This window comes from Pogona vitticeps, chromosome 1 (assembly GCF_051106095.1).
Source record: "Pogona vitticeps strain Pit_001003342236 chromosome 1, PviZW2.1, whole genome shotgun sequence".
Lineage (NCBI taxonomy): Eukaryota > Metazoa > Chordata > Lepidosauria > Squamata > Agamidae > Pogona > Pogona vitticeps.
In genome coordinates this window covers 216,865,286-216,877,499 of record NC_135783.1, presented here as the reverse complement: position 1 = coordinate 216,877,499, position 12,214 = coordinate 216,865,286, and the positions used below count along the sequence as shown (strand labels likewise).

Sequence of the window (12,214 nt, the reverse complement as noted above, 5' to 3'; positions counted from 1 at the left end):
ATTGAGGGGGGAGGGTATTGAAAAGAAGTAGTGAAGATTCCTGAAGGCAGAAGGGGATTGTAGGTGGGTTCAGACTGTGAAGTAATCTTTCTGGAGGGGTTCTGTTTTGACTTATTATTTCTTCTTCATTTCTTTTAAAACATTTATTAAACAGGATGGCACTTTTAAAAAGTGTATGTGTCAAAAGTATAAATAAAATAAATAAATAAAATAAAATAAATAAATGAAAGGGCATATTACACAAAGTTTATGCCACTGAGGAAATCTGATGCTTGAAATGTGTGTCACTTTAGATTTTTGTCTCTTTGATTATGTTTGTCTGTTGGCAGTGTTCTTAAGTATCTTCAGGCTTGTGGGTGAACAGCAAGTTTGTTGCAAGATACTGAACAGTTAATGATGCATGTCTGCTGCATTCCTGATGGGCAGTGCTAGCATAATATACTATGTCTTTATAGAATTGGAGTAGCTTTGAATTTTTCTCATTTAGTCTTGTCTAGTATTAAATAATATCTGCCACTCTAACCTTTAAAAAGGAGAAATCAAGAAGTCACATCTTAATTATTCTGTTACCCTAGAACAGTGGTTCTTAACCTTTGTTACTCAGATGCTTTTGAACTGCAACTCCCAGAAACTCCAGTCAGCACAGCTGGTGGTGGAGGCTTCTGGGAGTTGCAGTCCAAAACTCCTGAGTAACCCAAGGTTAAGAACCAGTGCCCTATATCCTTAATACAATCTAACCAGCTCCACACACATACCCATGTTTGCCAGTTGAGGATGACATTGGATCCATTTGATGAAGTAGACGGGGAACATTAAAGATTATGCCATAGTAGCATTTGTTAGCCTCTGCCTTCAGACTCTTTGTTGTTTTTTCAAGTTGTATTCTACTCTGTTGCATTTACGGTAAGGCTTATTTCTTCAATAACCAAAATAATTATTTTGCTTTGCTTTTTAGCATTTAGAGGTCACTTGCTTGAGTCCTTGAAATCTACAAATCATGTAGGTATATTTCAGCAGTGCCATGTTTTATTCTTGTGGCACACATTCATCTTGATTTCTCTTTTGGCAGTGGCGGTGAAAGCACTTTGCTAGTCAGCTCGTTCTGTCTTTTGGAAGCAGAGGCTAACTCACCTTTCATTTCTTTTCAGCAGTTTGTTATTAGTATGCACATGTTAATTTTAGCACAACGTTAAAGTTTTGTCCTTGTGTTTCAGCCTTCAATTTGGACAATGAACAACCTGATTACGATATGGACTCAGAAGATGAGACATTACTAAATCGGCTCAATCGGAAAATGGAAATCAAACCTCTGCAGTTTGAGATAATGATAGACAGGCTTGAAAAAGCTAGTTCTAATCAGGTATTATGCTCTCAAAAACACACATCTTAGATTTGTGAAATAAAGTTTAATGTTGATAATATTTATTAAATGTGAATGTCTTTATTTCTTATTATTTATTAATTTATGGCAAGATTTATATTGAGAATCAGTTCGCTGCAGTTGGTAAAATGACGCAGAGGAAGCCTGATTTAAATTTTTGTTCAGCTGTGGAAACTCACTGGGGTTGTGGCATTGGTAAAGTGTCTTCTTAAATATCTTGCATACCTTGACTATTCTTTTAGGGTAACCATAAGTCTGATGTGACTTTACAACACATAGTTCAATAGAATCCCACTGAGGATTTATCCTGGTGTAAGTGCAGTCGTGTGAACCAAAATTGAGAATTCCCAGTAATTAGCAAGTTGCTGCTCATAGTCCTGGTCACATGCCAAGTTGCATGAGTCGACATGACCACTAACTAATGAGTGCAGACAGCACTCATTAGTGTCAATTCACCACTGTGACTTACACAGTTGCACTTATACCAGCAAATTCCCAATAGAATTCAGGCACATTTAAAAACCGTTTTCAAACTGTTCTTGGTTCTTACAGACTCCAAGTCTGTGTATAAACTTGGGCTGTTGCCTTAAGTCCAGAGCCAAGAATGCAGGACTTATGGCTTCAAAGGGGGGGGGGGGGGAGTGACATTACATGTATTTGTGGAGAGCCATACTAAGAGAATATTTTAATTGAGAAAGTGAAATTAATAACTGCTTGTGGAAATCCTCCTTTTCCTGCTGCCAGTTGCTTTTCCCATTGTGGGTAGCTGTGTTGTGTGCCAGTGATAAAAGTAAGGAGATGGGTCTTTGTATCTTTCTCCTGATATTCAATGTAGTTCTTTCTCCCTTTGAAAGTTATTTCCTACCTTACCTGACTTCTGTTTGAGGGTGAATAGAATTAAGCATGTTAGCCTCTGTGAATATGGTGAGGCATGCAGGGAACTTTTTCCACAGCCAAACAAATGATAAATTACACTGCTGAAGTAAACAATATTATGCCTTTTGTTGTGTCTGCCCACACCGGTTGAATTCCTTGTAGATTGATGCAGTATGAACCACTTAAATGGGGATACTTGCGTTGACATCAGATGACCTAAGGGGATTTAGTTAGTGTGAATCTTAAGATTAAGAACAGTATCCACTTGGTTTGGAGACTGGTTAAATTCTGGCAAAATACAACATTGCAACGGTCAGAAGATAATTATTTTAATTGGTATTTACCAATGCTGTGCAAAATATTCCAGCATGCAATTTGTCAAGTTGGAAGCATTACTGGCATGTTCTCTGGTTTTAAAAAGAAATCAAATTTGAGTTCACAATATAGTTTAGACTATATGAACAAAATCCTTTTACCAAATGCAGAGTGTAACTGCTCTCTGTGTGAAATCCTCTAAAGCCAGAGGTTGCTCCATATCCAGGAAAATGACTTCCACTTGAAGGCTCCTTTACGCAAACAGTAGTGAAAGGGAGGCTACTCACAAAACCTTTATGTTGCATGTGCAGTTTTGCCTCACAAGAATTTTGAGGTATTAATTCTCATTTTTATTATAATATATATTTAAAATATTGTAAGCTAGCCACACATTTTTTCCTGATGGTTAAAATTGTTCTCTTTTGTTCAGACTTTTAAGAAACACAGTAAGACTGTAATCTGTGTATCATGAGGTTGCCCAAAGGTCACTAAACTAAACTTAAGACTGAACTAAATATCGATCTGTATATTTATTAGTTATTCAATTTTTGTGTATTCTATATTTGTAAAAATAATTTATAAAATTATATTAATTAGGAGGCTGTGCCTAAGACATAAGCTTAATACCAGGATGGTTCAACTTTTTGAAATAATAATTTACATTCTGTTCTAGGCATAATGGTTCATTTAATTTAAACCAGGGTGAGTAGTTAGCCTTCAAGACTTTTTAAATGATTTTTTTTTTTAAATTGCCTAACGCTCCATGTACTCCTGCATACTGTGTGGTAATGATTATGGGAGAATATGGGGGTCCGGAGACATCTGGAGAGTCATAGTCAACCGGTCCTGGTTTAGAACCACTGGAAGGCTTTATTCAAATCCCAACCTTCTAAGAAACCTTTCACATCCTGCAAAATATTTCAGTTGGTTGCATATAAATTCAGAACTCCTCTTCCTATAAATTAAATATAAATGCTTCAGTGATAATATATTTTTATTTCAGAATGTACTACACCTAAGTCAAAGAAATCATAAGTTTTTCACTTCTAGCCCTCCTCACCTTGCATAAATTTGATTGGCTAAAATCCTGTTGCACAGCTTCTACCTGCAAGGGGAATATCAACAATCTGCTAATTAAAGATTTCCTCTACACATTTTGCAATGAGACAAAGTTGTGTATACCCCAACACTGAGAAAAATGAAGTCTTTAATCAACACTAGTTTCCTGCTTATGATGACTTCATTCTTCTTGTGCATGCTATAGTAAAAACTGGGTCTTTACTGTGAGACCAAGAAACAAGAACAGAAGCACACAGTAACTTGCAGATGTGCACTGAAGGTGTTGGTTTGTTTTGACTTTTGTAGTCTTTGATCCAGCCACAAATACAGTTTTTTTATTCCTGGGCTTTGAAAGGCATTTACCCTAAACTCGTGTAGCATATTCAGGTTTCCTTGCAAGGCAGAATAACAAAGTTGTTGATAGGAACTATTTCTGTATAATACAATGTCTTTGTGGGTACTTGTAAATCATACAAGCAATGCCTTTGTAATACAATACTTGAAGACGTTAACCACTTCCCATTTTGAATAGCTTCCAAAGTAAGTTAAGTTTTTAATATGGGAAATAAGACTTCTGTTTGTTTGTTTTTGTTTACTTGTTGCTTTGAAATTAGATGGTTCTAAGGCTCATAAGAAAGAGGGAGGAGGGGAAAAGGTTCTTCACAATTGTTTTGGCACATAAATGTGAATTATATAGTAGAATTTTAAGCCAGAGTTGAATTGCCAGCTCCAAGTAAAGTAGATTGAGTGAGTTCTGGAATGCTGATTTAACTCTTAAGAAAATCCTGTTGACTCAGTGGGACTGTTCAAAATGGGGACTGTGAGTTGGATTCAGGCCCTATCCCTTACCTTTAAGCAGGTGTGAGCTTCTTGAGATTGTAAATATGTTGGTCCTTTATCAGCTGGTATCAACTAGAGAAAAGCCTGGTTTCTGTTGTTTGAACTTCTGTGGAAATGTAAAGGGCAGGAGAGGTTTTATTTTGCATAATATATATGACATGCCTTTCTCTGCCAATGCAATATTTAAAATGTAGCGGAGCAAAGTTTTAAGACATTGTGTTTCTCCAAATATATATATTAATTGCACTTTTCCTGTGAAATTTGTCTCTTGGTTTGCAGTGAAAAGCAGCTATCAAAATGTTACTCTTTCAGAAATATATTTCCATATCTTTTCTAGCTTGTAACACTTCAGGAAGCTAAGCTGCTGCTAAATGAGGATGATTATCTTATTAAGGCTGTCTATGACTACTGGGTAAGAAAACGTAAGAACTGCAGAGGACCTTCACTCATCCCTCAAATCAAACAAGAAAAAAGAGATGGGTCCACCAACAACGATCCATATGTCGCTTTTCGGAGAAGAACTGAGAAAATGCAGACTAGAAAGGTAACCACTTCAGTTCTGTAGTTCTCCAGTATGTGGTTTTTCAAATTCCAGTTAGGTAGAACTGGTTGAATTACAAATTCAGAGTCTTAATAACATTTTGGAAATAGTAGTATGTATATTTCCCCATGAATGAGTGAGATTACTTCCCACTAAAATTAGAATAAAAGATATTTCAAGTATTATTAGTCATGCTCATGAGAATATAATTGTACTCTTATTCTAATTTTTAGTACAATAGCTTGTAAGAATGGAGTCTCCATTCAGATTGGGACATCAACCTGTTCTGATCTAGGTCTTATAGTACAGTTCAGTACTTTAGATTCTCTTTCTTTCACACTTTCTACAATTCAGTTCCTTAGTGCAATTTATTCTTCAGTATTCATTTCGATAGCTTCTGTATCCTTAAACCCCAATATTTGTAGTAATCGTAGGCCAGTTACAGACTATATTTTAAAAAGCAGCTTAGGCTGGAGATGGTTATTAATTCTGTACAATCTTACAGGAGACTACTATTATCTGTTTCAGTCTGGCTTCAGACATTGTTTTAAAGTGATTGAGTTAACCTGTGGAGAAGGATAGGAAAATATAGTCTTGTTCTTTTTCCTGAATTTTCCTGGTTTCAGTATCATATCTTTGTAACCTTCTGGATAAGATGATTTTATTGAGCTGTCTGGTATACCATATTTCGGTGGTTCTTTTGCTGTTGGCAGATTGGGTCTGGAAAGCGTTGCTAAATACCTGTTATTATGTGCCATGGCACTTGTATTACTGAGAATTATTGATTGATTGATTAATTGATTGATTGATTGATTTGATTTATTTACTTATTTGATTTATACCCCGCCCATCTGGCCTAAAAGGCCACTCTAGGCGGCTTCCAGTGAATATAAACAATAAAATAATACAAAGAATTGCATAAATCATATTATAGTAACATACACCATACAAAAATAGAATAAAAAATAAATAAAGGGAGAACAAAGAGAAAAATCAAGTGTTAGCTGGAGGGAAGGCCTAAATGTATAACTATGTTTTTAGTTGACTTTTAAAAGTGCCCAGAGTGGGAGCCGCGTGAATCTCAGGAGGGAGATTATTCCAGAGGCGAGGAGCCACCGCCGAGAAGGCCCGGTTTCATGTCTTTTCCTTCCAGGCCTCTCTCGGCGTCAGGCTCCTCAGCCTCACCTCCTGGCTCGCACGGGTGATCCAGGTAGATCTTGGTGGGAGTAGGCATTCCGCCAAATATCAAGGTCCTAAACCGTTTAGGGCCTTATAAGTGAGCATTAGAACTTTAAAATCGATGTGGAAACGAATGGGCAGCCAGTGCAGTATGGCCAGCGTGGGAGAAATATGCTGGTATTTTCTCACCCCACTGAGGAGTCTGGCTGCTGCATTCTGCACCACTTGAAGTTTCCCCATCAGCCTCAAAGGCATCCCTATGTAGAGCGCATTACAGTGGTCTAATCTTGAGATTATGAGCGCATGCACCAAGGTAGTGAGCACTCCCGTGTCGAGGTAGGGCCGCAGCCGAGCAATCCGCCATAGGTGGGAAAAAGTGGTGTGGACTACCGACGCCACCTGAGTTTCCATGGTGAGCGTCGGGTCCAGATGTACCCCCAGGCTGCGGTCTCCACTCTTCGTGGCCAGGGTCACCACCCCAAATGTGAGAGAGTCACCCAAGCCGCCAACCACAGGGCTACCCACCCTCAGAACTTCCGTCTTGTCTGGATTCAGCCTCAGCCCAATTTCCTGCATCCATTGCAGTACGGCCTCCAGGCAGCGCTGAAGGGACAGAACAGCATCACCTGCAGTTGGTGAGAAGGAGATGTAGAGCTGGGTGTCATCAGCATATTGATGACACGATGCTACACACCCCCTGATGATCCCACCCAGCGGCCTCATATAGATGTTAAATAGCATTGGGGAGATAATCGACCCCTGTGGGACCCCACAATTGAGACTGCACGGGACCAAGACATTCTCCCCAAGCTGCACTCTCTGGGGGCGGTCCTCCAAGAAGGAACAGAGCCAGGCAAGTGCCAAGCCACCAATTCCCAACTCAGAGAGCCTCCCCAGGAGGATACGATGTCGAGGAGGACCAACAGAGACATTTTGCCCCGTCAGCCTCCCTCAACAGGTCATCATACAGGGCGACCAATGCAGTCTCTGTACCGTGGCGCGGCCTGAAGCCTGACTGAAACGGATCCAGGGCGTCTGTTTCATCCAAGTGGGCCTGAAGCTGGTCGGCCACCACCCCCTCGACCACTTTGCTCATGAAAGAAACATTGGTGACGGGCCTATAATTGCCAGTTTCGTCCACCACCAAATTAGGTTTCTTTCTTATGGGCCTAACGAGTGTCTCCTTGAGGGCAGATGGAAACCTGCCCTTAAGGAAAGACCCATTTATTATTGCTGTGGCCCATTCTTTTGTTATCGGCCTGGCTGCTTTGATTAGCCAGGCCGGGCAAGGGTCAAGGGAGAAGGTGGTGGCTCGACAGCGATCAAGCACCTTGTCCACAGTGTCAGGCGTCACCGGCTGAAAGGAATCGAAAATTACCGGGCAAGACAGAGCACTGGACATGTCAGGTTGACTCACTGTATTCAAAAAAGGAGAGAGCTCCCGGCGGATGGCCTTCACTTTAGACTTTAAAAAGGCTGCAAATTGGTCTGGTGAGAAACTAAGGGGAGGCCTCCCCAAACCAATTCCGGATAGGTTGCGCACTATACGGAATAATTCCACCTGTTGATTTGAAGCTTCGCTTATCCAGTTAGCGAAGTATGTTTGACAAGCGGCCTTTACCATAGCCAGGTAAAGGTTAGTAGCGACCTTAACTGCTATCCAATTATAATCCGTCAGGTTTTTTCTCCACCTATGCTCTAGCCTTCTCCTGAGTCGTTTCATTGCTCGGAGGTCCTGGTTAAACCAGGGTGCAGGCCGAGCTCTACGCAGGAGAGGGCATTTAGATGTGATCGTGTCTACAGCCCTAGCAGCAGCGATGGACCAGCTGTCAACCAGAGCCTTGACAGGAGCGCCGGCCAAGTCTGCCATAACCCCTCTCATGACATCCTGGAATCCAACAGGATCCAGTAATCTTCGAGGATGGACCATAGAAATAGGTCCCTGCTCCCACCTTCTGTTGGGGATTTAGAATGATGTGTCATCAAAATGCTGATTGTATACAGCTCTTTAATTAACCCAGTTGAAATGTTGAGAATATACAGTGGTGCTTTGACTTACGAACTTAATTGGTTCCGGAACTCTGGTCGTAACTTGAAATAGTCGTAAGTCAAAGCACCATTTCCCATAGGAATACATCGAAATGCAATTAATTCATTCCGTCCAAAGAAAAAAATCACACACAAACAAACAAAAAAAAAACCTGCAAGACCGATTGGAAACAGATTAATCCGTTCCGGCCGAAGGGGGGTGGAAAGAAAAGCCAGCGAAGCATGCAAAACCCATTGGAAATGCAAAAAAAAAAAAAAAAAAAAAAAAAAAAAAAAAAAAAAAGCAAAGCAGAAAGCAAGTGAAGCATGCAAGACACATCGGAAATGCAAAAAAAGAAAGCAGAAAGCAAGCAAGCATGCAAGACCCATTGGAAATGCAAAATAACCAAAGCAGAAAGCAAGCAAGACCCATAGGAAATGCAAAAAAAGCAAAGGAAAAAGCAAACAAGCACCGCAAGACCCATCGGAAATGGGGAAAAAGCCCCAAAGCAAGCAACCCTCCCAAGACCCATTGGAAATGAGCGGGGACCCTAAAAGCAAACAAATCCCACAAGACCCATTGGAAATGGGGGAGGAAAAACCCCAAAAGCAAACAAACCCCGCGAGACCCATCAGAAATGGGAAAAACAACAACCAGAAAGCAAACAAATCCCGCAAGACCCATCACAGCAGAGAAACATAGCCCTCCCAGCCCAAAACCATGCTGCAGAACCCACCCAGAACATGGTTGTCTATGCTGGCCACAGAGACAGGCAAAACGTTAGGAAGAACAAACTTCAGAACACAGCCAAAGAGCCCGAAAAACCCACAACAACCATTAGATCCCAGCCGTGAAAACTTTCACGAATACCATCCAGAACAGTTTTTAAAAAGCAGAAAGCATATTACCTTACCAGGCAGTCCGAACCCTCCTCTGATCTCACTCAGTCTAACCGTTGGAGCGAAAGAGCTACAAAGAAGCAGCCTCTTCGCCTACCAACAGTTAGCAATTTGAATGTCCTGCCTTTTTCCCCTGCCTTTTTCTGTTTTCTCCAGCCACAAGGTGAAGCAAAATTTTGCGGCCGGAGCTGGTCGTAATTCGAAATAATTTTGAAATTTAGTGTTCTTTTTGTGTTGAAAAATGAGTTATAAGTTTGCTAAGTGAATTAAATATGCACCTTTTAAAGAATGCACTACCACTTTTGTAACAGATTCCAGTTATTTTACTGTATAGCTCCTTGCTCATAATCCTGCTCCAGATGGCCACCCAGACTCTTCTGAATACTATGTGTGGTATCTCAAAAGCTTTAGGGTTCCTTCCCCTGATTTTGGGGAATTCTATCTTCTTGCTGCAGTCTCTTGTGCTTTTTGGGCAGTTTGGGCTGCAAAGAAAGATCAGTTGTGTGATCAGCATGCAACTTTGATCCAATCTCTCACCCCTAAGTGGGGCAGGGAGAGGAAGGAGCAAGATATTCCCACTGGAAAAGCACCAGTCTGTTTGAACATCTCGTATATATATTGTTTAGTGCCTGTATACAGCATTATAATTTAACTCTGACTGACTACATCTTCTAGACAAAGTTTCTACTCAAAAATATTTATTTCCAATAGAATCGAAAGAATGATGAAGCCTCTTACGAGAAGATGCTGAAGTTAAGAAGAGAATTCAGTAGAGCCATAACTATTTTAGAGATGATTAAGAGGCGAGAGAAAACAAAACGAGAGTTGTTACACTTGACATTAGAAGTTGTTGAGAAAAGGTAAAACTTTTATCTGCATTGACTTTTTTTTAAACAAAGAACACAGCATGTGTTCTAGATTTAAATACATTTAGTTAAATACATCAACTAAATACATTTAGTTGAAATATGTAGCTACTTTTATTACAGGATATAGTAGTACATTTGGCACACCTGGTATCTTCTACTTTTTCAGTCATGTTTTTTCCAGGTAGCTTTGAGCAAATTGTTCTTGCTCATCTTCTGTTCTCTTCTTTTAAAACAGAAATAATGTTGGCCAGAAAACTTTGCTAGGTTTCTGTGAGGGTAAATGTACAAACATTATAAAATTGAAGACTTGGCGTGATTAACAACTATTATTATTTTTTAAAGGTATCATTTGGGTGATTATGGAGGTGAGATACTAAATGAAGTCAAGCTTAATACAACTGAAAAAGAGATGAACACCACTTCAGCAGCTCTTCATAATGGGAATCACCACAAAGTACAAGAATGTAAAGTCAAGGTAAATGACATTTACATTACTCTTCCTCAGTTAATTTATCCAAGTATGATCTCTGCTATGTAGTATGGAAAGCATAAGATTATTTTTAGGTTTGTAGTGTTTCTTTTCTTCCCCCACCTGAATGAGCCTTCCAGGACCCTTGTGACACTCCCCCACCCCCCACGGGGCCAGCGCGGGCGAAATCGCCACCTTCTGGGGTTCTTTTGAGGCTTGGGAAGCTTCAGAAGAGTCCCAGAAGGTGGCAGTTTCTCCCCCTCTGATCCTCAGGGGGCAAGGTGAGTCTCTAAAGGGTCCTGGAACACACCCTAGGACCCTTTGGAGGCTCACCCTGCCCCCCCCCCCCCGGGCCAGAGGGGGCAAAATCACCACCTTTTGGGACTCTTCAGAAATTTCCCAAGCCTCAAAAGAGTCCCAGAAGGTGGTGATTTCACCCCCTCTGTCCCCCCGCCGGGCCATAGGGGGCAAAATCGCCCTTTCTGGGACTCTTCAGAAGCTTCCCAAGCCTCAAAAGAGTCCCAGAAGGTGGCGATTTCACCCCCTCTGACCCCCGGGGGGGCAGGGTGAGTCTCTAAAGGGTCCTGGAACACACCCTAGGACCCTTTGGAGGCTCACCCTGCCCTCTGGCCCTGCGGGGGTGGGGGATGGGGTGGGGGGAGCCTCCCAAGGGTCAGAGTCTGCCTTCCAGGACCCTTTGGTGGCTCCCCCCACGGGCCCAGAGGGGGCAAAATCGCCACCTTCTGGGACTCTTTTGAGGCTTGGGAAGCTTCAGAAGAGTCCCTGAAGGTGGTGATTTCGCCCCCTCTGACCCCCTGGGGGGCAGGGTGAGCTTGCAAAAGGTCCTGGAACACACCCTAGGACCCTTTGGAGGCTCCCCCCCCACAGGGCCAGAGGGGGCTAGGGTGTGTTCCATAAGACAGACCTCTCCATAAGGGTCACCAAATTTTTAGGAGAAGAAAACAGATTAATTTTTCCCTGTTTTCTTCTAAAAATTTGGTGCATCTTATGGAGAGGTGCATCTTATGGAGCGAAAAATACAGTATGCCAGCTATTTTACCTAGTTTTGTTGATTAATCACATAAAATAAACAACCTAGGAGAGTTGGTTATTTGGTGATTGACCACTGCAGTCTTTAAACCACTGTAATGGTATGTATCGTAGATATTTCAGAAGGATTCATGTTTGCTGAGAATTTGCAGTATATATGTTTATATCAAAAAAGAAATAAATATTTCTCAATTAAGAACAATAAATTTATTTAGAATGATTCTCTTTTCTTTTTAGCTTTGATGACATCTAGTGGTTATTGCATTGTAGACACCCATCATTGCAGTATTTGGTTCCTGCTTGCCTTCTGCTCTAAGAGCAAATAGCAAATATGTATTAAGTTTTTTAGCTTTCCTTCTGCATAGTAGAAATCAGTCTCAGGTTTTTAAAGACAAATTTTGTGGTTTCCACAGTAATGAAAGAGCAACATACATTAAATAAAAAATTGTAGAACTATGGGCATGAAACATTTAGTGACTCTTTAAGGAAAAGTTACCAAAATTATCCTTTTTAAAAATGTACTGGGTTCCTTACAGTGTCAGTGCAGGATACTGAAATTGATATGGAATGTTTTATATGTGGGATAGTTAATATTAAATTAAGTAACACATTTTGGTCAGAGAAGTATAAAAGTAATTCTTTAGTCATCTCTTGAGGAGCAGAGATGAACCAAAGTGAGATTTCTGTATCTGAAGAGTATGTGTGAG

The 12,214-nt window shown here is 40.8% G+C and overlaps 1 protein-coding gene across 2 annotated transcripts in view; it reads left to right on the top strand.

Moving 5' to 3' along the window:
• The window catches only part of EPC2 (enhancer of polycomb 2), a 96,184-nt gene that overhangs the window by 58,714 nt on the left and 25,256 nt on the right, over positions 1-12,214 (top strand). For both annotated transcript variants that reach the window (XM_020785669.3, XM_020785670.3), the window contains exons 3-6: positions 1,215-1,360; positions 4,809-5,015; positions 9,831-9,979; positions 10,331-10,463. In XM_020785669.3, coding sequence (XP_020641328.3) covers positions 1,215-1,360; positions 4,809-5,015; positions 9,831-9,979; positions 10,331-10,463 — 635 coding nt within the window. The remainder of the gene's footprint in view (positions 1-1,214; positions 1,361-4,808; positions 5,016-9,830; positions 9,980-10,330; positions 10,464-12,214) is intronic.